At 29.9% G+C, this 26620-nt stretch overlaps 1 protein-coding gene across 1 annotated transcript in view; it reads left to right on the top strand.

The window, feature by feature from the left end:
- Window positions 1–26620, top strand: part of LOC119616093 (cadherin-related tumor suppressor) — a 312639-nt gene that overhangs the window by 275472 nt on the left and 10547 nt on the right. Inside the window, exon 6 of the mRNA XM_037972269.1 lies at window positions 2566–3538. Coding sequence (XP_037828197.1) covers window positions 2566–3538 — 973 coding nt within the window. The remainder of the gene's footprint in view (window positions 1–2565; window positions 3539–26620) is intronic.

The raw sequence follows: 26620 nt of genomic DNA on the forward strand, positions 1-26620 counted from the left end.
TATGTTGTTGCTTTTAAGTGTTATTCTTGCATGAATTACTTTTAAATTTGCCTGTTTTTTATCATTTAATTAAAGTCATTGCTCTTCTGCTTTTTAAAGATTTTTCATATTTTTGTTTTTATTACGTTATAAGTGTTTACTAAAGTGTTATAAATTGCTAAACTTTTACTTTACAACATTGTTGAAATCAAATTATTCATTTTATTTTGCTTAAACAAAAGGTGTAACCGTTTTAACGGGTTCTGTTTTTAAAAGCCCTTTTTATTAAGTTCTTATTACTTTTTTATGTAATAATTTAACAACTTTATTATTAATCGCTAAATCTTTCAAATAAAATCTAAAACAATTTTTCTTTTAGTTTATTTGATTCAGCGAATCTTCCCTTTTTCTCACACAAAGTAAAGAAAATAATTTTATGTTTTTAAGAGACAGTGCACATTAGGGCCGTACACATAAACTACTGGTCAAATTCTGTGAAACTTCGACTATATTTCGAATAGGGTTTTTTCTATTCCTGTAACTGGTATTAAGATGAGACTGTAGTCAGGAGTATATATCAATATAGAGTCTGAACTATATATTATGTATATCAATCTATAATCTGGACAATAGATCAATCTATAGCCTGGACTACAGATCAATCTATAATCTGGACAAAAGATCAATCTATAATCTGATCTATAGATCAATCTATAGTCTGGATTATAGATCAATCTATAGTCTGTATTAAAGATCAATCTATAGTCTGGATTATAGATCAATCTATAGTCTGGATTATAGATCAATCTATAGCCTGGACTATAAATCATTCTATAGTCTGGACTATAGATCAATCTATAATCTGGACTATAAATTAGACTATGGTCAGGAGTATAGATCAATCTAGATTCTGAACTATAGATCAGTCTATAGCCTGGACCATATATCAATCTATAGCCCAGACTATATATCAATCTATAGTCTGGACTATAGATCAATATATAGTCCAAAATATAGATCAATCTATAGACTAGACTCTAAATAATTCTATGGTTTAGACTATAGATCAATGTATAGTCTGGACTATAGATCAATATATAGTTTAGACTATAGATTAATCTATATTCTGTAGTATAGATCATTCTATAGACTGGTCTAGAGATCAATCTATAGTCTGGACTATATATTAATCTACATTCTGTACTATAGATCAATCTATAGTCTGAACTATAGATCAATCTACAATCTGAACTATAGATTAATTTATAGTCTGGACTTAAGATCAATCTATAGTCTGGACTATAGTTCAATCTGTAGTCTGGACAATAGATCAATCTATAGTCTGGACGATAGATCAATCTATAGTCTGGACTATAGATCTATTTATAGTCTGGACTCAAAGTATAGTCGGGACTATACATGGACATAACAATTTATAGTCTGAACTCGAAGTATAGTCTGGACTATACATCAATCTATAGTCTGCACTGTAGATCAAACTATAGTCTACACTATAGATTAATTTACGTCATACCTGATTTTTTAGAATGCCTACGAAACAAATTCTTTTGCTGGGTTGTTAATTTTAAAGATTCTACTACATCTTTTGCTGGGTTGTTAATGTTAAAGATTCTACGATATCTTTTGCAGGGTTCTGACTGTCTCCCATTAAAAAAAATCCTCCACTTTCTCGAAATTCCAAAATTTTTCTTACCACAGTTAAGGAAATAAATTAAACACATTATTTAATGTTTTTAAAAACAAAATTAATATGTTTTCAAAAACCAAAAATAAAACATTAAAAAAGTCCAGCTGTTTCCTCTTACAATCAAGAAATCCTTATTTTTTTTTTTTTTTTTTGCACCATTCTTTTGTAGAAAACCTATAGCTTGCAAAATACAAATACGTTACACTTTTGTCTGTATTAAATATTATCTAAAATCATGCCATTTACAATAATATTTTTCTGCACATAAGGAGCATAAAGGAATCACACAAATACAAATAAACTGCAACGCCAACAAGAATTAATGTTGGCAATTTATAATGGCAACAGAACAACAATGTTGCAAAGAATATTACGTATAAGCAACAGCAACATATAACAAGGCTAGACTTCCAATACACTTATAAATGAGAATAAAAAAATCTAAAATTTAAAGAATAAAATTTACATACAAGAATAGAACTTTTACAGATTGTATTGTATGAATGGGTAAAGGAGACACTTGTATCTTGTGGTAGTGTGTTATCGAGAAAAAAAAGTAAACAAAAACGAAATTCTTATGGGGTGATTTAAATACAAAAATTTACATTTAACTTGTCTTGAATTCATTAAGACTTAGATGACAGTTTCGTATTGGCGCTCAAATCAAAAAAAAAAAAAAGTTTGAAATATAGATTCAGTAATGTATACTTAAGGAACACAACATTGTTATGACTTTTAAGTTATTTTTGAAAAGTTTTGGTAGGAAATTTTTATACTGGAATACCAAAAGTACTTTTGCTTAATTTTAAAATTTGCTAACAAATTTATATATTTCTAAATTTCACTTTTAAAAATGTTGTTGTTTTTTTAACTTTCAGGTCACCATTATTCTCAAAGATGTCAACGATGAAGCTCCCATCTTTCTTAGTTCGAATGTAACAGAAGTTCTAGAGAACATACCCCTCAACACAGTGGTAATGGTGGTTAAGGCTGTCGATAGAGATGAAGGTAAAAATGGTTACATCGAATATATACTTAAAGGAGAAAATTCTTTACCCTTTACACTGGGACCAGTAGATGGTTTACTACGTGTATCCGGTAAATTAGATAGAGAAATGAAAAACTCCTATATGTTAAATATAACAGCCAAAGATAGAGGAGAACCCGAGAAATCAACACAAAGTCAAATTCATGTTAAAATACTCGATGAAAATGATAATGCACCGATATTTGATCCGAAACAATACACAGCTTCAGTAGCTGAAAATGCTAGTATTGGTGCCATGGTCTTGCAAGTATCCGCCACCGATGTCGATGAGGGAGCCAATGGTCGTGTGCGTTTTGCCATCGTAGGCGGAGATGATAATCGTGATTTTATGATAAGCGAAGACTCTGGTATTGTAAGAGTTAGTAAAAATCTTAACTATGAACGCAAATCACGTTATGTGTTGACAGTGAAGGCAGAAGATTCAGCTGCTGATTTGGGTTTGGCATATGACAATGAAAAGGGCCGCAACAAGTTATCGCACTTGTTTGAGAATCGTTATGATTTAGCTGAAATAACAATTGTCATTACGGACATTAATGATAATCCACCTACATTTTTGGATTCTCCCTATTTGGCGTATGTTATGGAAAATGTTATACCACCAAATGGTGGTTATGTCTTAACTGTACAGGCATATGATGCTGATACACCACCATTTAATTCGCTAGTACGTTATTTTCTAAAAGAAGGTGATACCGATCTATTTCGTATAAATGCATCGACTGGTGAAATATCACTATTACGCTCTTTGGATCGTGAAGCAAAAGCTGAATATACATTAACATTGGTAGCCATGGATACGGGTAAGTTCAAAAATATTTTACATACTAAATACGAAAAAAATGGAAAAAAGCTAAAATTGATCATAATCTTTAACAACAAGTGTTCATTTAACGTTGCCACAAATATGCATGATTTTTTTTTTTTTGTATTTTGTACAAAATTGCTTAAGAGGCACACACAAAAATTGTTGTAAAGTATGAGTAGTAAAATATTGATGATAATAATCATTTCACTATAAGAAGTTAATTTAGCTTAAGGGGCTTAATTTTTTAAACTTATTCTGTTTGAGCTTTTTCTTCTTCGTTTGCGTATGCCACAACAACAATACAAAAGACAAAAAAAATCGTTACACATTGCTTATAGCTAATGATCAATATCAATATTATTTTGAAATATGTATGTTGTTATAGCTCATCAGAATCATGATCATCTTTATTGATAATGTTTGCAAAATGCCAAAGAAGAGTAAAACTAAAAGCACTACAAATGTAAAGAGAGAGAGAGAGAGAGAGAAAAAAAATGAGGAAGTTTATGCAAAGCAGTTCATCAATTTACAAAAATTTTATTTAATATGTATTATGTCCTTAATTATTATAAGATATTTGAAAGGTATGCTAAAGTTTTAGTGGAGAGCAAAAAGATTTTTGATATGCTTTATATTAAAGAAAAAGTCCTCAATATAATTTTGCTATATCCTAAGGACTAAAAAGTTCATGAACCTTTTGTTATTGCATAATAACATACTTGTCAGAATTAGCGTAGTGACAGTTGTCATAAGTATTAGGTTCGTATTTTGTCAAAGCTCCGAAAATAGTTGCTGAATGCTGAAGGATGAAATATTCCACAAATATCCTTTGCTGATGAATTAAATAAAATTTGATTATAAGGAAACTAGCATACCCTAGGTGCTTCGCTACCCTAACTTAAATTAAATACATACAAAATTTTGTTTACTTTTATAGAAAATTAAAATTGATTAAACATTTTTTAATGTTTTAGTTTTATACGTTCAATATCACGTGATATTCAGTAAGAAGCTTGTATTTTTAGTTTCATTCATTTAGCTTCCACATTATGGAAAATTTGAAAAAAAGTACTATAAAATACCTCTAATAGATTATCATTTAATCAAAAATTTTATGTTTCTGTGTTCAATATTATATACAATTTAAAAAATATAATTTTAATGAATGAAAAAGTACCAAAAGTCCCTTTCAGTAGATTCTCATTCACTAAGGTCCCTACATTTTAAACTTTATTTTCAATATCTATGTTCAATATCGTAAAAATATCAAAAAGTACTATCGGAAAAACGTAAAAGTACAAAAATATCTCTCAATAAATTCTCATTTAATAAGGACCGTGTGTTCCGGTTAACCATTATAAAGAATCTAAAAGGTACCATTTGAAGAATAGAAAAGTACCAAATAGTTCCCACTTACAGAATATTATTCAGTCAAGACCATGTATGTTGAAATTAATGTTCCTGGGTTGAATATTTTAGAAAATTAAAAAAGTACCATTTATGAGATAAAAAGTACTAAAAAGTTCTCTTCTAAAGAATCTTATTCAATGAGGACCGTGTATGTTTAATAATCATGTGTTTTGAATTCATATTAAAGAACATACAAAGAGTATCATTTGAAGAAAGAAAAAGTACCAAATGTGGAATAAAATTTACCTAAGTGGAAAGTACTAATAAAAATAGTACAATTTTTCCCCTTTTCGCGTAGAAATATACTTTTTCGAGAATTAAGTTTACAAAATGTTCCGTATTTAAATCTATATATCACAGATAAAACTCAAACGATTCAAATCTGCATTCATTTGTTCCAGAAAAATAGTGCTTTCAAAAAGTACCAAACAATTTACTCGAATTTGGTCCTATATACACTTAGTACTCGAATTCCAAAATAATATACCAACAGCTTATTTTGTGTGAGTAAATAAACTACTTTTTCAAATTTTAAAAAAATTGGCTCAATGAGTTTGAATAAAATTAAATTTCCCGTTTTTCCCCCTTTTTGGTACTTTTTTCCCCAGTGAAATAGCAAAAATTTTATTACAATAAATATTACAGAGTTAGTCCGTAATTTAATAGGAATAATTCAATAAACCGAAAAAGTTTTGTTAATGTGCTAAAAAAAAGTACCATAAATACAGTTTTCTCCCTTTTACACCCAAAAAGGGCTGAATTTTAAAAAAGTACGAAACAGGTGTCTTATAATTTTGGGAGATGTATCCAAAATATTTATACAAATTTTATTATGTTAATTAATCCAAAAGTTATAAGGGGCCAAAAAAGGTACCCAAATCACCATTGTTACACATTTTTACCCCTTAAAAGTACGAATTTCAAAAATGTACCAGACACCCATCTGCTCATTTTAAGAGTAGATACAGGTGCATTTAGAATTTTTCTTGTATCACTAATATTGTGTAAGATAATTAAGAAAACCTGTTTTACCCGTTTTTTCCCCTTTTTACCCGTAAATGTACAAAATTCCAAAAATCCCTCCTTAGTGGATCTACATAACCAAAAACACATCTACTGTCAAAATTTCATGATTCTAGGTTCAGCCGTTTGGGCTGTGCGATGATGAATCAGTCAGTCAGTAACGCTACTCTTTTATAAATATAGATTAAGCTTTAATGACTGCGACTTTCAACATCGGCACGATCTAGTTGAAAGAAAAATACCTTATATAATTTCACATGATAATTTTACAAAATTATCATTTTCACTTTGTAATCATAACTTTTCAGCCAAATATCTTTTAGTAAATTACTCACTCACAACACATTCAGACAAACATATTTTTGATCAAAATGATGTAATAATAACTTTGTAACTTATACCGTTATCATTTCAAATAAACTTCCAAAAACAGTAAGCGAAAAGGTGATCAGCAGGCACATTATGTGCCATCAGTTTTATGGAAAACAATAAATATTATTAAACAAAAACAAAAATGAAATGGAAAACCCCTCCAAGAAGAAGTTTTACAAAGCATATTTGTCAAACTTACACTTTAAAATAATAATTAAGCAAAAAGCCAAAAAAAAACTCAAACACACAAAACAGGGCTACATATACATAATAATAACAAACACAAATACTACTATAGAATCAAAAAATATAAATTAGGTTGGCCCCAAAAAAAGTGGTCGATGTTCCCTATTTTCTAAAGTTTCATTGAAATGAATTTCCATGTAAATTATTAATATTTGACTCGACTTGTTAAAGGGTTAAAGTATTTTTGAAGAGAACTATAGGTTAGTCCCATTAGGACACACTGGCTTTATAAAAACCTGATTACAGGAAGTTCAGCGTACATGTTACTGGGATATATGTGGGGTCATAAGCCACTTCAACTAAGGCTCTGGAAATGTTGTTCGATATCCCCCCTATAGGAACTTATATAAAATGTATGAGGTACTTCAGCCGAACGGGTTTTAACTTTAAGAGAATTGACCAAAGGTGGTTATTTAACACATCATTAATGTCGATTGAACATATTAAAAGACATGCATACCAGACAAAGAATTTGTGTCAGGAACCTTGATAGACTAATCCCATAAAGAATGTCATAGTCAAGCGGAACATTAGTGCAAATATCCGTAGGAATTCGTTATTACACGAATAGCTCTAAACTGGATAAAGCTGGAGCGAAATACTCCAGAATCACAACACAATATTAGCTTCTAAGCTGAAGTTCATGAAGTAACGGCAATCACAGTCGAACGAGTCCTAACTTTAAGAGAATTGACTAAAGGCGGTTATATAACATATCATTAATGTCAACATGCTTACCAGACAAATAATTTATCAGGAACCTTGAGACACTTGAGATCCCAGATAGAATGTCATAGTCAAACGGAACTTTAGTCCAAATACACATAGGAATTCGTTACTACACTAATGGCTCTAAACTGGAAAAGGTAGGCTTGAAACCGCAGAATCAGAGGTATACTGTAGTCTACTTAATCACAATATTCTCTTCCCGGCAGAAATCCGTGCCATAACAGAATATGCAAATCAGAATTAATATGCTGTCAACGGAGGTTAACAGGCCATTCATCACTTCAAAATGAGTAAATCTTAGGTTATTATGATGTTACGATGACAAAATTAAACCAACGAATTTAGACAAATGAAGAGCATCCGGAGAGGGCAGTAAAAGCCTTTCTTTGTCATGTTCTTCATTTTGGCTTATGGCTTTTTTGGAAATTGGATCCAAATATCTTGGGAGTGATGTAATTCCAAATATAACAATCCTCACGAACACTGATTGAAAAATATTCAGGAACAAAGTCCTTAAGAACTTCTGAACATCGGAAGATAATACATTTAGTGAAGGTTTTTGTTTTTATTAATAAACATTTTCATGAAAAGGTTGACCTAGGTTCTTAAGCCTGAGTTTCTGAATATCAAACGATAACACCTTCATAAATCACTATACGAATAACAGGGTCAATATTGGACTAAATGTATTCGATTTACCTAACCTTAATTAAGTAGAGGAAATCGGCAACGAGCTATTTCTCCATACAACCATAACCACCCTAATATATATTTGTATATAGACACAAAACTACTACTGCATATTTAACAAAAAATACACTACACTTGCCTTCAAAATAAAAAAAAAAAATATTTAGTATATAAAATGAGTAACAAAACAGAAAAAAAAAAAAAGAAAAAATCACATGAGCAACTTTTAACAAATTACAGTAATTATCAAAATGTATTTTAGTTTAAGGGCACAAAAACATAAGCCAAAATGAAAAGAATAAACAACTACATACAGCCACAAAAAAAAAACAGATAAAAAAGAACTCACTCAACTAAAAGATACATATGTTAAGATAGTGAAAGATGTTTTATGAAAGTAGCAGTATTGTATGCAGATAGTATGCCAAAAAGAAGTTATGGTACTTGCAGTAGTTAAAAGAAAAACACAATATATATATGTGTGGGGTTGGATTTAAACCCAAATGGAGAAAAAAAAAACAACAACAACAACAAAGATATGAAATATGAATAATGTAATATTGACAACTAAATGCTCTGTGGTTGGTTAACACCCACTTTGATGGAAACTTACAAATAAGATTGAGTTATCTGTGTAATGTTGCTTTTGCTGGACTACAACATAAATTATGACAAATTCAATAAAACTTACAAAATTGTAGTAGTATTTACTTAAGGCTAAAAATTAATAATGTTAAAAGAAAACAAAAGACTTAAGACACAAACTTAAGTTGATTAACAAGAAATTTTGACAATGGCAATGACAATGCCACCAAGAACTGAAAATCCATAAATAAATTTAATAATAAAATACAAATCAACTTGACTTTCTTTCAAAACGTAAAAAAAAAAAAAAAAAAAAAAAAAAAAAAAAAACAACTAAAAGAAAATAAGAACAATAACCACGATTTAAACAAAAGAAAGATCATAAAGCATTTAGCCTATTGTTACATGTAATATGTGTTGTAAATTGCTAGTTAAGTTTAGTGTAAAGATGTTTGATTTCTATTATTGCCTGTATAAGCACAATAATAACAACAGTTACAACAATAACAGCAACAAAAACAACAACAAACCAGAGTAGTTGGTAGTTGTTTAAAAAGACATGATGCCAAACTAACTAAAAGGCTACCTTTTGCTTAAGAAAAGCTGATGCATCTAACTGATGATGATTTTCACGTTTATTTTTTTGTTTAGTGTGTCTACATTTCGTGGCATGATGACGCTGAGGACGTTTTTTTTTATTTATTTTTTGCTTCATTCTGTAACAGTTGTACATTTTGTTGTTACTGCATTGCAAACACCATTCCAATGCGTAGCAATTTCTACAATTTACTTGAGGTTCTTTATTTTTTTTTTTTTTTTTTGTATACCTTTATTCTTAGTTAAAAGTTAAAACAACATTTTGATCAAAATTGTGCTGTTTCGAAAAAAAAAAATGAAGAAAATAAACGTTAAGAAAAAGAGGTGCGTTTTTTTGTAAGTTTCTAACAAGCTTTTTATTTATCCTAGAATTTTCTAATACACACATGCAGCTTTTTGTTTGGTAACAAAAAAAGTAAACAGAAATCCCACAGAAAAAAAAAAATATTTCGAACGAGATTTATCACACATGCCAAACCACAGCCACTCAGCCACACAGCAAATACTCTACGAGTAGTCAAGCATTTGGAATAGTGGAAAAGAAAAAAAAATCCTTAACAACCATTTAAACATTTACATTGTGTAGAGGAAAATTCTTGTCTTCTGCTAGAGAATTTCCTTCTTTTTTAAGTTTAACAAGCTGTTAGGTTTTTTTCTTGAATTGTCTTTTATTGTATACTCTACATTGGGTTTAGTAAGTCTAGTCTATATTCTAGAGTATAGTCCAGACTATAGTCTAGGATATAGTCCAAACTATAGTCTAGGCCATGGTTCAGACTATAGTCTAGGTTACAGTCCAGACTACAGTCTGGTTTATATTCAAGACTATAGTCTAGTCTATAGTCTATAATCCAGACTATGGTCTAGGATATAGTCAAGATTATAGTCTAGTCTATAGTCCACACTGTAGTCTAATCTATAGGCCACACTCTATAGTCTAATCTATAGTCCACACTATAGATTAGCATATAGTCATAATTATAGGCTAGTCTATAGTCCATACCATAGTCAAGTCTATAGTCCAAACCATAGTCAAGTCTATAGCCCAGACTATAGTCAGGTCTATAGTCCAGACTATAGTCAGGTCTATAGTCCAGACTATAGTCAGGTCTATAGTCCAGACTATAGTCAGGTCTATAGTCCAGACTATAGTCAGGTCTATAGTCCAGACTATAGTCAGGTCTATAGTCCAGACTATAGTCAGGTCTATAGTCCAGACTATAGTCAGGTCTATAGTCCAGACTATAGTCAGGTCTATAGTCCAGACTATAGTCAGGTCAATAGTCCAGACTATAGTCAGGTCTATAGTCCAGACTATAGTCAGGTCTATAGTCCGGACCATAGTCCAGTCTATAGTCCAGACTATAGTCCAGTCTATAGTCCAGACTATAGTCCAGTCTATAGTCCAGACTATAGTCCAGTCTATAGTCCAGACTATAGTCCAGTCTATAGTCCAGACTATAGTCCAGTCTATAGTCCAGACTATAGTCCAGTCTATAGTCCAGACTATAGTCCAGTCTATAGTCCAGACAATAGTCCAGTCTATAGTCCAGACAATAGTCCAGTCTATAGTCCAGACTATAGTCCAGTCTATATTCCAGACTATGGTCCAGTCTATAATCCAGGCTATAATCTAGTCTATAGTCCAGACGATAGTCTAGTCTATAATCTAGACTATAGTCTAGTCTATAATCTAGACTATAGTCTAGTCTATAGTCTAGACTATAGTCAAGTCTATAGTCTAGACTATAGTCTAGTCTATAGTCTATATTATAGTCTAGTCTATAGTCCAGACTATAGTATAGTCTATAATCCAGACTATAGTCTAGTCAATAGTCTAGTCTATTGTCCAGACTATAGTCCAGAATATAGTATAGTCTGTAGTTCAGACTGGAGTCTAGTCTATAGTCCAGACTATAGTATAGTCTATAGTCCAGACTGGAGTCTAGTCTATAGTCCAGACTGTAGTCTAGTCTATAGTCCAGACTGTAGTCTAGTCTATAGTCCAGACTATAGTCTAGTATATAGTCCAAACTATAGTCTAGTCTATAGTCCAGTCTAGTCTATAGTCCAGACTATATTCTAGTCTAGTCTAGTCTATAGTCCAGACTATATTCTAGTCTAGCCTATAGTCCAGACTATAGTCTAGTCTAGTCTATAGTCCAGACTATATTCTAGTCTAGCCTATAGTCCAGACTATAGTCTAGTCTAGCCTATAGTCCAGACTATAGTCTAGTCTAGTCTATAATCCAGACTAATAGTGCAGTCTATAGTCCCGACTATAGTCTAGTTTATAGTCTAGTTCAGACTGTAGTCTAGTCTAGAACTACATAAATACATATTTGGAAATAAATTCCTGAAATTGTAGTACCATTAACAGATTTGGCAATAGTTCTTGAAATTTCCTTCAATGAAGTGATTTCGAAGTCAACTACAATCCAATAAAGTATTTGGATTTACTAGTTTTTCCTTAACGTTTTGTTGTTACTGTTACTGATTTTTCATCTTTCGCACTTAGACGATTAGTTAAGCTTTAAGCCAAAATGTCTGTCCCCGTGTATGTAATGGTTTATGCTGGCTTTATATTATAGCCTCATCAACTGTAAGCTGGTTAATCATGCGTCTTGCTGCGTATTGTTTAGGTTTCGCTTATTTCTTGCTTTTTTCTCTATTTCTCTAGTAGATTTCTGTTTTTTCCTCTAACCTCATATTCAACTTAGAATTGATGATGTGGAAATTGTTTGGTTATTTTCTTTATTTTCTTTCTTTATACTCTACAACATTGGAAAGAGCTGAAAATTTATTTTTTTTTTCGAGGAAATACCGAAAATAAAATAATATTTATTTATAAAGAAATTTAATATTTGTGTAGAAAAAAAGAAATGTTTTTTTCTTTAAACTTTTACATTGTAGCTACATGCATACATATAATCTTTTAATTGAACACATGTTTATTAATTATGATTTTTTTTTTCTCTCTTTTCTTAATTTTTGCCATTCTCTTTGGTTTATTTCCCCAGAAAATGCCAGTAGTCAACCGCATTTATTACTATTAATAACAATAAACCATGAGCAATAACTGTATGAGTTGTGGTGGTCCGACGGACGGTTTTAAAGATTAGTAATGAAAGATATTTAAATGCAAAAAATGAAACCTTTATATAGAGATGGCATAACAGTAAGAAAACTGTTAGTCAAAGTGTAAAATGAAAATGTGCAATATGATCATTAGAGTTCAGTGATTTTAGCAATTGATTAGTTGTTGGGAATTTGTATGGAAAAAAAAGCAAGAAAGAAAAATAATTGATAGAAATAATGCATAAGGAAGAATTTTGTTATTGCTTTAATGAAGTGATTGCAAAACAAATTGATGTTAGAAATTTTAGTTTTGAGTTGAAAATTTTATTACAAAAATTGGTTCACCTTTTAAACACTAATGTCTAAATATTTTGCTTGCATTAAATAGGTTTCCTCTAAAGTAGTCTGAACTATAGTCTAGTCTATACTCTGAGTTATAGTTTTATCTGTTGTCTGGTCTTGTCTATAGTTTGAACTATAGTTGAGTCTGGACTATAGTCTATCTATAATCTGGACTGTAGTCTACTTCTAGACTACAGTCTAGCCTGAAGTCTGGACTATAGTCTAGCCTAGAGTCTGGACTATAGTCTAGCCTAGAGTCTGGACTATAGTCTAGCCTAGAGTCTGCACTATAGTCTAGCCTAGAGTCTGGACTATAGTCTAGCCTAGAGTCTGGACTATAGTCTAGCATGGAGTCTGGACTATAGTCTATCCCAGAGTCTGGACTATAGTCTAGTCTTGAGTCTGGACTATAGTCTAGTCTAGAGTCTGGACTATAGTCTATGGACTAAAGTCTGAAATAAAGTCTATAGTACGAATTATAGTATAATCTATATTCTGGACTATAGCCTAGTCTATATTCAGGATTGTGTACTATTCTATATTCTGGACTATAGTGTTGTCTGGACTATAATGTAGACTATATTCTGAACTATAGTCTAGTCTGAACTGCAGTCCTGTCTACGGTCTAGACTATTGATTAATCTATAATCTGAATTACAATCGTGTCCGTAATTTGGACTATAGTTTAGTCCATAGTTGAGACTGTTATAGTCTAGTCTATAGGCTGGACTTTAGTCTAAAACTTTTGATTCGACAGCAATCTAGTATACATAGTCTGCACTGTTGCCTATAGTCTAAACTATTGCCTATAGTCTGGACTAGTTGAGGCTATTGTCCGGAATGTTTGGTTTATAGCCGTGTCTATTGTCTGGACATCTAAACTATGGTCTATTCTCTAGTCTGGAATATATTGCAGTATTCAGTCTGGATTAAAATCTAGTCAATAGACAGGATATTAGTTATATCTATAGTCTGGACTTATCTATATACTATAATCTAGAATTTAGTATGAACTATGGTCTGACTATAGTCTTCGCTTTAGTTAGGTCTGTAGTCTATAGCCTAGTCTATAGTCTTGATTATTGCCTAGTTTATATTCTCGACTGTAATCTATTCTTGACTGTTGTCTAGTTTAAGGTCTATACTATTGTCCAGCATATAGTCTATGTAAATTATATTGAAAACCTAACGGGAACCCCATTTTTAAACACATATTTCAAACTTTTATTAAAATTATTCTAGCAATCTAGAAGACAATATATTGTCCACATTTTCATATAACAAAATAATTGCAAAAAGAAAATATTTATAAAATTTATTTTTAGCCACAAAACTTGTTTAAAAAAAATAACCAAAGATTTCAATCTTTCCCATTAATCTAACTAAATACTTTCACATACATACCTGCATAGTCCATGAAGATGCGATTAAATAAATCTTTAGCAATAGATCTAAATATTAGTACTAACAAAGATTTTCTTTAGAGAAAATCTGTAGATAAAGACAAAAACACTTAAATGTTGCATTAAAATAACCAGTTAATTTTGCTAAAGTTTGTCAGGGAACATTGTCGCATTTGACACAAAACGCGAAGAAAAATGCGCTTGTTAAGAAAAAACACCTATTTTTAATTGTCTTAAAATAAATGTAGCGTTAAGTAATTTTGTTGAAACATTTTGTGTGGGATACTTTAAGAAGGAGAAAAAATTTTATGTCTGCAATTCAATTTTTTTTATATAAATTTACATGTATTTTCAAGGGATTAATGTAATTAATCTTTTGAGGTGTTGAGCTAAGCATAAATAATTGCTGCATTTTAGTTATACACGAAAACAACAACAGGAAATAAAAAAAATATTTTCTTAATTTCTTAAACATTCCCGGGTTATTTATGGCTGGAAAACTTGATAAAATGTTTATAGTTTTTTTTTTCTTAAGTAAGAAAAATTAATTAATTTTGTATGTTAATTAGCTAATTAATTAACTGCAGTTTTTTTTAACAAACTACAATGTTTTTAATTAGCTTTACTAGTGTCTCAAGTAGGTGTCTTAAGTCTTTTGTTTGTTTTCATGCTTGCCAATAGAGTTTTTTAAATTGGTTTTTATGTGTTTGTGTTTTTTTTAATTTTTTAACTTATTACCAAACATAAATTATACAATTTCATCACCAAATATTTCTAACAAAATTTTCTAATAAATCTTGCTTAAACTGACATTAAATATTTTTCTATTTATTTAAACAAAAACAAACAATAACGAAAAAAAAACTTAAATTTAAAACGTTTACTTTTCAGCAGCTCATAAATTTACATAAATAAATCTTTTTTTTTAAATTTTTGTGAAAAACTAAATATTTTTAAATAACTACTACTACAACTACTTAAAGTTTTTGTTGCATTTAAATAATTTTCACACATTTGTTTATTGCTCTATGAGCTTATGTAAACCAAAGCCAAATGATACTTTTAAATGTTTACCGCCTTATTTTTTAAATACGTATATTAAATATAAATTTTCTAGTTTTTTTTTTTGTTTCTTGCTGCCTGCTGGTAAAAAAAATCCAAAAATTCGGCAGCCTTTTTTTGGCTAAAGATTTTCATCAAAATAGCATTTTTTTATAACATTTTTTGGTTTTCTATGAAATGACTACGAAAAAAAAAAAACTTGTATTTCATAATAATGATCATGTGTGTTTTGTTGTTTGTACAGCAGTTTAACATGCCAGCTATTTATTTCTAACTGCCACTGCCAAAACTTGTGTTAGTTATCAATAGTTTTGGTTTTTCTTTTATTTAAAAACAATTTATGGTTTAAATACGCTGTAAGTAACAACATTTAATACAGCAGCTGTTTTTTTAAGTATATTTACTGCTGGTAGTTTGGTAACTTAAGCAGGCAACAACTCCTCCATCAGTACACCACCGCCACACCACCTTTTTTTTCTTTGTTGAAAAAGAAACCGTATATTTTGTAAGTTTATCTTAAGTATATGTCTTGTGTTACCTTCATCACTTGAAACCATCATCATCATCAAAAAACCATAAATTGTTGAACAATTTAATATAAAACTAACTATTGTTTAAATATTATGATAGCTTTAACAACCGTTAAATTTAAGTTTGAAGTTGTTTATTTGTGTTTTTTTTCTTCAATTTCATTTCCATTAATTGCATAAAGTTTTTAATATGTATAAAAAAATAATTTAAAATTCAAATTCGAACTTAAAACAATGATTTAGCAATGACATTTTATCTGTATTGGCTTGTGTGTGTGTCTGTAATTATTCCCACACCTTATTTATGTTTGGAATTTAGTATAAATATAAATTTGTAGTTATTTTGATTAAAAACCTGTCAGATTTTTTTTTTTGTATTTTAAAATTAATGCATAATAAATTATACACTTAGTTTAGACTAAATAGAGAATTAGAGGACAACCTTATATTAGAGTTTATGGTAATAAATTTGTTTACTAGAAGTATGGAATAAATTATTAAATAAAATATTTTGTGAATGATATGTTAAATTGTTCTAGACTTTCTGTATAGAGGTGCTACCAGTACCACTGATAATGTATCCTCGGTCTTTCCTTGGAATGAGTTGACATGCGGTCGAACTAGAGAACCACATAATCTGCTTCTGCGGGTGGCCAGTTGCCCGCAGGACTTTGTCCTGGCTGGTTAGTTGGTTGAAGTTCTTAGGGATCCACGTAATGGCTGCGGTTTAAACCCAAATTCACGGGAAGAGAATTTGTCGGTTAAAGGACTGATGTACGATGAAACCTGCAATTCGGGATATATTCGGTGCTGTTACCAAATGAATGAATGAGAAGTGTGCTGGGTTGAATGATGTTGTATGATGATGTTCTTACACCTCGGAAGTTTATCAAAGGGGTAGGTAGCAATAGTCAGAGATTGGATAGCTCAAGTACTTGAGCGTAGTGCTTGTATATGGACAGGTACAACCATGTACAAAAATTTCCACCTGCGTGTAAGAAACACAAAGGGGTTGAACAAGACCACCCTGCCAATATGGCAAGTGTTCACGTAAAGAACTTCGACATTCATGCACCTCAGATAAATTCGTTAAATCGTTAAAAACTTGCCATCTACCGTGTTTAGTCTATGATCACTGATCTTCTTCCTTCTTTATCGTGGCAGCTTCTGGCTCTTGAAAGCGGTCTGACGACTAAGTTTTCGGTATGCTATCTTGCTAGTGAAGATACTCGTTACGCAAGGGAGTCCGCAATGGTATTGTCAGGTTTCTGTTGATGACCTGGAATCCAGTAAGGTCCTATTGTGATATGTCTCACCATCTTGTTAAGGAATGACCGGTATTCGAGAAAGTAGTTTGATGTTGTTTAAACACCACTTATGGCCTTTAGGAAGGCCTAGCTATCGGTTTATAATCGAATATCAGGCCATTTTATGACTGATAACTCAGCCTTATAAACGCTATATTGTGCAGGAAAACCCACCTCCTACACCCTCTTTTGTTTCGGAGTCATCAGTATAGATCATAAACGAATCCAAATATGATGGAGGATCGATACCGAAAAGAATTGTTCAAAAAAATGGTCTGAAAATGCTATAGTTAATATTGTTTGGGATTTCTCCCGATACGATACGATATTTCACTAATATACAGGTCTGCAATGAAATCCTCCTTTAATAGAAATTATAATAGAATTAAAGATATCATATAACAAAACTTACATCTGCTTTTCCTTTCTTTCTATCACATCGAGTTTCTGAATTACTAAAATTTTAGTTTAGTTTCACCGGCATTACTCTAAACTATTTTTTCCAAAAAATATTTCTTTGATGTCATTATATTTATAACATTTGAGGTTATATACTAGCAAAAATTCAAGACCAGATATGGTTCCATCTAGAAGTTATAAGCATTCAAAGTTGAAAATTTTTAAGATAAACATTTTATCCTCTGACTGATGCTTTGTCATTAGAGTCTTGTTGCAAATTTAAAACATTATATAAAGAAGGCCTACGGCGTTAACATGCCGCTATTTCTGCTTAATTAATATTCCCAACGTTAAAGTTCTTATACAATTCTTAACTATTTCATTTAATAAAAACGTATTACTTCTACTACCACCTTTTTAAGTATTTTCTTAAACAAAATGGCGCATGATTTGAATTTTTTTTTCTTGTAATACTAATAAACTTACAGAAAAACAACAACAAAATTGATAATAAAATTTCTACTGGTTGGTTGGTTAGTTGGCTGTTTGGCTTTACAACTCGTTGCTGATGTCTTTGTCAGTTGTCAACAGAGTAAACAATAAACTATAAGCGCCATCATAATTTACGCCAACTTAAAGACAAAACAAACAAAAAATAAATATTAAAAAAATATATACACACACACACACACATAGGTATAACATAAAACAACCATTCATAATTCTATATAAATACATGCATAAATACACACTGTTGTCTATCTTATCCAAGGCAAGTCAGTAAGTAAATGTAAAGTTAAAAACGTAAACATAATTACAATTCATCACCATCATAGATATAAAATTTAAAAAAAAAAACAACAACAAAACACAACGACGACGCCATAGTTTATAATTCTGTTGCTTTCATATGACTGACTATAAGTACAACTTTCATGGATCCATGCCAAACAAACATAAATATACACACGTCTATGTAAAAGTTATAAGAAAAAAAAAAAGAATTTACTTGGTAAGAAATTTTCTTTCAAAGCTTAATATGTTTGTGGTAAGAGTGTGCGTATTTAAACGCTTTTTTTTTTGTCTTCTTTATACTGTTTAACTTATTCTCATCATAAGTTAAACTGAAAAAAGCAAAAGAAACAGAAACATAAGAAGTTAAAAAAAGCAAAAAAAAAAAACATGTTGGCTTCTGTTATCCGCATAATGATATTTATACATAAGCAATTGGGTTGGGCTTCTTCTGTAATTATCAATTGAGGGGAACTATTTATACAAGTGTGTGTATGTGTGTGTTAAATGTAACAAAGTATGTATGCATGTGTTTGTTTATATGTTAAATATTATTATACATTTATATGTTGGTGGGCTGGTCTTTCATAAATGCCAAAACGAAAGTTGACATACAGAGTGATAAGCTTAAATCCGCACTTGGTGAGAGGCATCATTATTATAGGAATTTTCTTAAGATGAGTTGAGCAAATGGTGAAATATAAACAAGAAACAACATATTTTTTTTTTTTATTCTTTTAATATAACAGGTACTAGTTTTCTAGTAGATTTTATAGTTAATTTAGAGTTATTTACAGTTTTGTTTTTTTGTGCAGCTAATTGCCTTAAAACAAAAGACTTAAGACACAAACTTTGTGTAGTTTATATAAATGAACATTACCCAACATGTGTTTTGCTGTTGGTTATTTAAGGCTTAAAGGTTTCCTTTATTTTATAGCATTTCTTTTAAATTATTATAAATATTTGTGATTTTAATTAAGTAAAATAACTGTATAATTAAACAGTAGTTATGTTACGGCAAACATATCTGGGACTTGGGGTAAAACAGTAGATTTAGGTTGATTTCAATCAGTTGCCATAGAACCAACAAGATTATAACTTAGTGCACTGGGTAGTATTGCTAAAAAGGACGAACAGGGAACTTACGAAAGTTATTCTCTAAATTCTTCAAAACTTTAATATTCATTACCTAAGCCTATTTATCAAAAACTTTCTCACAAGCTTAAACAATTTACATTTTAAAATTACGCCGCAAGATTTCTCCAAAACCAGTAAACATATTTGCGTTCTTAACAAATCTGTCAACCTTGTCTTTCAAGACTGAAATTTTTTCGCAAAACATAGTTGCAAATAACAAATTAACCGTTGCTTATTTTTCTTTTTTGACAACTATTCAAAAGTACTTTTTTTAACGATACTTTCAATCTAAAACTATAACAAGTATCTAGTTGAGCATAAACTTAAACTACTTATAATGGCTTTGGGTGACTTTGGCATTTTACTTACATACATACATTGAAACAATTTTTGATGACTTCAATAAGTTTAATGACGATGACGATGATGATGATGACGAGAAGAAAATAATGATGAAAAGGAAAAAAAACTGTAACCATGCGACAACATACAAATAAATCACTACAATTTACACGATAACTTGTGATAGAATACCACGAGTTGTCGTTGTTGTTGTTTAACACATACACAGGTTTATGGTATGTGTGTGTAGAGTGCAACAATAAGATGGCGACAATGTGGCAAGAAAACATTTTTTTGTAACTTTTTACTTTAGTAGTAAAAATTGTTGCAAAAATGACCATGACAATCGTAAATTCATCAAAGTACAACATTATTTAAGAAGGTTTTCCTTAAGACTCTTTAAAAAACACTATACTAGTATAAATTTTTTTTTTAATTTTCTTGTTAAAAAATATGTTTTAAAAATTTTCACAACATAAACTTTTTCCTTAATATATATATTTTTTTTTTTTTTTTTAATTTTTGAGTTGACTACAAAACTATCAAAAATTTCTATCAAAATGACCTTCTTCTAAGCATGAATTTATTTTTTTTTTTTTTGCGAAACTTAAACTACAACATCATCTAAGTTAGAAAACTGTCATCAAAGTTAAGTTGCATGTAGTTTCTATGTTAAAATGTTGTATACATGCTCGACTACAAACTAACTTCCTTTTATTGTTAGCAATAGGAATAGAAAGCAGCGCAAATAATACATGATGATGATGATGATGATAATGTTGTTGTGGTGCAAACAGCTAAAAAGTTAGCTTTTACTATACACAGGATGCTTTATTAGATATCTGCCGCCTAAAGCAATAACAGCTCAACAGCAATAAGAAAAACAACAACAGCACCAACAGCAATAGCAACAACAACATCTGTAATACCACCAAAATGTCTTTCTTTTGTGCATGTAACAATCATGTAACGACAACAACATTAATAGAAGTTTTACTTGAAAGTTTATAAAAATCATACTGTTCACTTATATATATTTTTTTTTTGCCAACATTTTACTAGGTTTTCCTCAAACTGGCAAATAAACCAAAAAAAAAAAAAAAAACTCTAATATTGTTGCCGTTTTATTGTGATGAGCAACGTTGAAGAATTTAAGAACGCAAAAATTTTTGCTGCAAACCATAAATTTTAATTTAGTTGCATTTTCTTTTAACTTTGTATTGGTCTTTTTTTCTAAATTTTACACATACACTCTTAGCCTGTTGCATATTCATGATTAATTTTTATATTTTTTTTCTTCTATATGTTTGTAACAAAATATATATATTTCTTTATATACCGCGGAATTTCAAATATGTTTATATCTTTGACAAAGAATTGTGCTGTTATTGCAACATTTAAAAAAATATTTCAGTTGTGGAATCTTCAATTGTTTCATTTGTATAGTTCGTGTCTTAAGTCTTTTGTTTTAGTACCTTAATAAAATGTTACAATTCAAGATCTATTATAGCAGTCAGTGCTGTGTGCAATTTTTTTTAGCTAAAAAAATAGCTGTAGCATTTTGCTTTTCTTTATTTTTTAATTTAGATCTTTTTTAATGGATTTTAGTTATATTTGGAGTTAAATGTTCTTATTTTGTCAAGTATTCTTTTACAACAGTTTTCTTTAAGATAAAGACAATATTCTTCTCAACAGTTTGTTATGTTTCTTTGAAAAACATGTTTCTTATAGAAAAGTGACATGAAAAGATAGTTCTCTTATAGAAAAGTATTTTTGAAAGGCAGTTCTTTAATAGAAACATTTCTTTAAAAGAGTGTTTTTTATGGAAAAGTGTATTTGAAAGACTGTTTTGTGTTAGAAAAGTGAATTTAAAATTTAATTTTCATCAATAAAGAAGCCTTCGAAATCAATTTTTCATATAGAAAGGAGTATTTGAAGGACATTTTCTTATAGAAAATAGTCTGCGAATGACAATTTTCGTATAAAAAAGTATTTGAGTGAAAGTTTTTTATATGAAAGTGTTTTCGATATGATCGTTTTTTATAGAAAAGTTTCCTGGAAGAGAGTTTTTAATAGAAAAACAAGTAAGAAATTATAGTCGGGCCAGGCCGACCATATAATACCCTACACCATTGACAAAAATAGAATGTGATTTAGTTGACATAATAAAGCATTTAAGTTGAATTGTACCTTGTCTTAGATATACATACTTAAGCCGTTTATTGTTGAATAAAATTGTGGACATTTAAGTGAAATTTTGATGGGGGCTTTTCATAGGGGCTAGGGTCATATGAGAACCTATTATTATGGAATTCATGAGGTTCATCAAGTCTTGTATACAACTTGGTTTTTACAGCTTTTTGTTGAGATATGAGTAAATTAAACATAATTATGAACTTAAAAGCCCTATTCGGCGTGTTCAGTTGTATGGGAGCTAGGTGAAATAATGGACCGATGTAAACCATTTTCAATAGGCTTCGTCTACGATACCATAAAAGATCATGCGCCAAATTTCATTGAATTATCTCCAAAAATTTGATTACAAGGTTTAAAAGACCTATTCGGGGGTTCAGTTGTATGGGGGCTAGGTGAAATAATGGACCGATGTTAACCATTTTGAATAGGCTTCGTCTACGATACATGCGCCAAATTTCATTGAATTATCTCCAAAATTGCGACCTGTAGTTTGATTATAAGGATTACAAGCCCTATTGGGCGGTTCAGTTGTATGGGGGCTAGGTGAAATAATGGACCGATCTTAACCATTTTCAATAGGTTTCGTCCTAGCGACAATAGAAGATCATGTACCAAATTCCATTGAATTATCTTCAAAATTGCGACCTGTAGTTTGATTACAAGTTTTACATGGACGGACGGACAGATGGACGGACATAGCTAAATCGACTCAGAAAATGATTCTCAGCCGATTGGTATACTTTAAGGTGGGAATAGGACCAATATTATTGTGCGTTACAAACATCAGCACAAACCCAATATACCCTCCCCACTAAAGTGGTGTAGGGTATAATTAATTTGGAAGATAGTGTCCTTATAAAAAGTGTTTTTATATGATAGTTTTCTTATAGAAAAATGTCTTTGAAATATAGTTCTTTTATAGAAATTTGTCTTTGAAAGACATTTCTTATAGAAACTATTCTTTGAATGATAGTATTATTCAAGTAATGAATCTCTTAATGACAATGTACTTCGAAAAAAGTGTCTCTGTAACAGTTTTTTAAAGAAAAACTTCTTCTTTGGAAAACAGTTTTCTTATAAAAAAAAAATATATCGTATCTGTTTATAGATAAGAGAATTTAAAAATACAGTTTTCTTATAGAAAAGTGTGTTAATTTTCTTATTGAAAAGTTTCCTTAATAACTGTTATTTCATAGATAAGCGGCTTTGTAAAACGGTTTTGTATAAAAAGTTTCTTTGGGTGACAGTTTTATTCTAAAAAAGTGTTTTCGATTGATAGTTTTCTTATAGAAATGTGTCTTTGAATGACAGTGTTCATAAAGAAATGATTCTTTGAATGACAGTTTAGCTAAAGAAGTCTATTGAAATGGTAGTTTTCTTACAGAAAAGTATTTTTGATATGATGATTTTTTAAAGAAAAGTGCCATAATAACAGTTTCTTTCTTTGAAAGAAATTTTTCTTATAGACAAGTGTTTTCGATATGAGAGTTTTCTTATAGAAATATGTCTTGGATAGTTGTCATATATAAAAGAATCTTTGAAAAACAGTTTTCTTATAGAAAATTTCTCTATAGAAAATTAACTTTAAAAGTGTCTTCGAGCAGCTTTCTTAAGGAAAATGTTCTTTAAAAGACAGTATATATAACTATAATCTATTATTATTTCTGCCTTTAAATTCCAAGGAAAAAATCTACTACAACAACAACAAAAGTGTACATATTTTTAAACAAAAAGTAACTTAAAACTAAAAGCAGGAGGAAGAGGAAAAAAAATATGGTCAATATCTAAGATTATATTAAAATGACATGAAGTGAACTTTAAAAAATCATTTCTTTCACATAAAATTTTTTAACAAGCTTTAACATGGTTAAGCAGCAAAAAAATCTCAAAAAAAAAGAAAAGAATAAAACTAAAATAGTCTGTATAACGAAAAATTTATAATAACAAGGACATATTACAAGAACATCTCTGGCAACACAACACAAATATTTACTACGTGTGATGTATAGAGCACACGTACTAAAATAAACTGTACTGCAAGCAAAAAAAAGGAACAAAATATTCTTTATGTGATTTTAAATATGTGAAAAGTATTCACAACTAGGAACAGTATTATAGGAAAACAATTGTTGTAAGTACGAGTATGTGTTATTCGTTCTTTGTATTATCAGATTTAAATCTAAACTAGAAGAGATGTTTTTTTTTTTTTTTTTTTGGTTTTGCTGTTTAGTTTTTACGCTGGCATACTACATGCTGGAATATATAGAACAATAGTTTTATTTTAGTTCCAGCCATGCGTTCTAATTTAATGAACACAAATTGAAATATAACCATAAAAGGTAATTTTTACCACACACATTGTTTTTTTCCATTTTTTTGGTTTGTTTTTTTGTCTATACCATATGATAACATAAGGATCATCAATTGTACATAAGTAGTGGAGTTACATTTATACCTTTAGAGCCTTTGTAGCTATGAGATTTTCTTTTTCTGTTAGCATATTTTTGTTTAGTTTGATTTTAACAATTTAAATTGTATTTACTTTTTTTTCCTTTTCAGTTTTTACTATAAATTGCAAATATTTTGCATATGAAGTTGCCTTAACAATAATTCTAATTAACTCCCTTGTTTTGTTGTTTCTCTTAAACAAAAGAAAACTATGCGTGTTGTAAATTGTATCAGTGCTTTTTTTTTTGTATTTGGCCTCAAAATCAATATAAAGAAATAATATGGACAGAAAAAAGTTATTTTTAAACCTTTAAGAGTCAAAGTTTTTAAAACTATATTGCAGATGTTTTAAATATCTTCGTAAGAATGGATTTTTATAGAAATATTTCTACGAAAGGTAGTTTTTTTGTAAGAAATCTTTAGACTGTTTCTTTATAGAAAATTCTAAAATTTTTAAATACAGTTTTATTAAATACATTTTTTTATAGAAAAGTATTTTAGAAAGACAGTTTTCTTATAGAAAAGTGCCTTTGAAAGGAAGTTTTCTTATAGAAAAGTGCCTTTGAAAGAAAGATTTCTTATAGAAACGTGTCTTGGAAAGATAGTTTTCTTATAAAAAGTGCCTTGAAAGACTGTTTTTTTATAAAAAAGTGTCTTCGAAGGACAGTTTTCTTACAAAAAGTGTCTTCGAAGGACAGTTTTCTTATAGAAAAGTGTCTTTGAAGCACAGTTTTCTTATAGAAAAGTGTCTTCGAAGGACAATTTTCTTATAGAAAAGTGTTTTTGAAGGACAGTTTTCTTATAGAAAACTTTAGACTGTTTCTTTATAGAAAATTCTAAAATTTTTAAATGCAGTTTTATTAAATACATTTTTTATAGACAAATATTTTAGAAACACTGTTTTCTTATAGAAAAGTACCTTTGAAAGGAAATTTTCTTATAGAAAAGTTCCTTTGAAATGAAGTTTTCTTATAGAAAAGTGGCTTCGAAAGACAGTTTTCTTATAGAAAAATGCCTTTGAAACACAGTTTTCTTATAAATAAGTGTCTTCGAAGGACAATTTTCTTATAGAAAAGTCTCTTTGAAGGACAGTTTTCTTATAGAAAAGTTTCTTCAAACAACAGTTTTTTTTATAGAAAAGTTTCTTCAAAGGACAGTTTTCTTATAGAAAAATGTCTACCAAAGACTGTTTTCTTATAGAAAAGTGACTTCGAAAGACAACCTTCAAATTGGTTTAAAAGCAGTGTTCTATAGATAGGTATCTTCGAGATGCAGTTTTCTTACAGCAAAGTGTCATTGGAAGACAGTTTTCTAATAGAAAAGTGTTTGGAAAGATTTCTATATATAAGTGTCTTGGAAAAACAGATTTCGTTTAGAATATTGACAGAAAAGTGTCTTTGAAAGGCAGCTTTTCTATAGAAAAATGTCTTGAAAAGGCAGTTTTTGTATAGAAAAGTGTTTTGGAAAGGCAGTTTTTGTATAGAAAAATGTGTTGGAAACGCAGTTTTCGTATAGAAATGTGTGTTAAAAAGATAGTTTTCTTATGGAGAAGTGTCTTGGAAAGATAGTTTTCGTATAGAAGTGTCTTGGGAAGACAGTTTTCGTATTGAAAAGTGTCTAGGGAAGACAGTTTAAAAACAGTAATCTATAGATAGGTGTCTTCGAGATGCAGTTTTCTTAGAGCAAAGTGTAATTGGAAGACAGTTTTCTAATAGAAAAGTGTTTTGGAAAGACTTCTATATATAAGTGTCTTGTCATATAGAATATTGACAGAATAGTGTCTTGGAAAGACAGTTTTCGTATAGAAAAGTGTCTTGGAAAGGCAGTTTTTGTATAGAAAAGTGTATTGGAAAAACAGTTTTCGTATAGAAAAGTGTGTTGGAAAGATAGTTTTCTTATGGAGAAGTGCCTTGAAAGGACAGTTTTCGTATAGAAGTGTCTTGGGAAGACAGTTTTCGTATTGAAAAGTGTCTAACGAAGACAGTTTTCGCATACAAAAGTGTGTTGGGAAGACAGTTTTCGTATAGAAAAGTGTGTTGGAAAAATAGTTTTCCTATAGAAAATTGTTTTAGAAAAATATGTGTCGTATAGAAAAAAGTCTTATAATGACAGCTTTCTCATAGACAAGTGTTTTCAAAAGACAGTTTTGTTATAGAAAATTATCTACAGTTTTCTTATAGGAAAGAATGTATTTCCATTGTTGGTGCATATTTCTTTATGCTAAAGACCCTCGATACTCATTAAAGGGTTAAGTGCACGTGTTTCTCGTTTTTTTTTTTTAACATCTTGCAAAATGAACAAAACAAATATTTTCCGTTATTATATTTCGTTAAACAAGCACTATCAATAGAAATCCACCAAAAAAAATATATATATACCATATTTTCTC

This window comes from Lucilia sericata, unplaced genomic scaffold (assembly GCF_015586225.1).
Source record: "Lucilia sericata isolate MDLA Ls3-8-SP2 unplaced genomic scaffold, ASM1558622v1 Contig000057F_arrow, whole genome shotgun sequence".
Classification (NCBI taxonomy): domain Eukaryota; kingdom Metazoa; phylum Arthropoda; class Insecta; order Diptera; family Calliphoridae; genus Lucilia; species Lucilia sericata.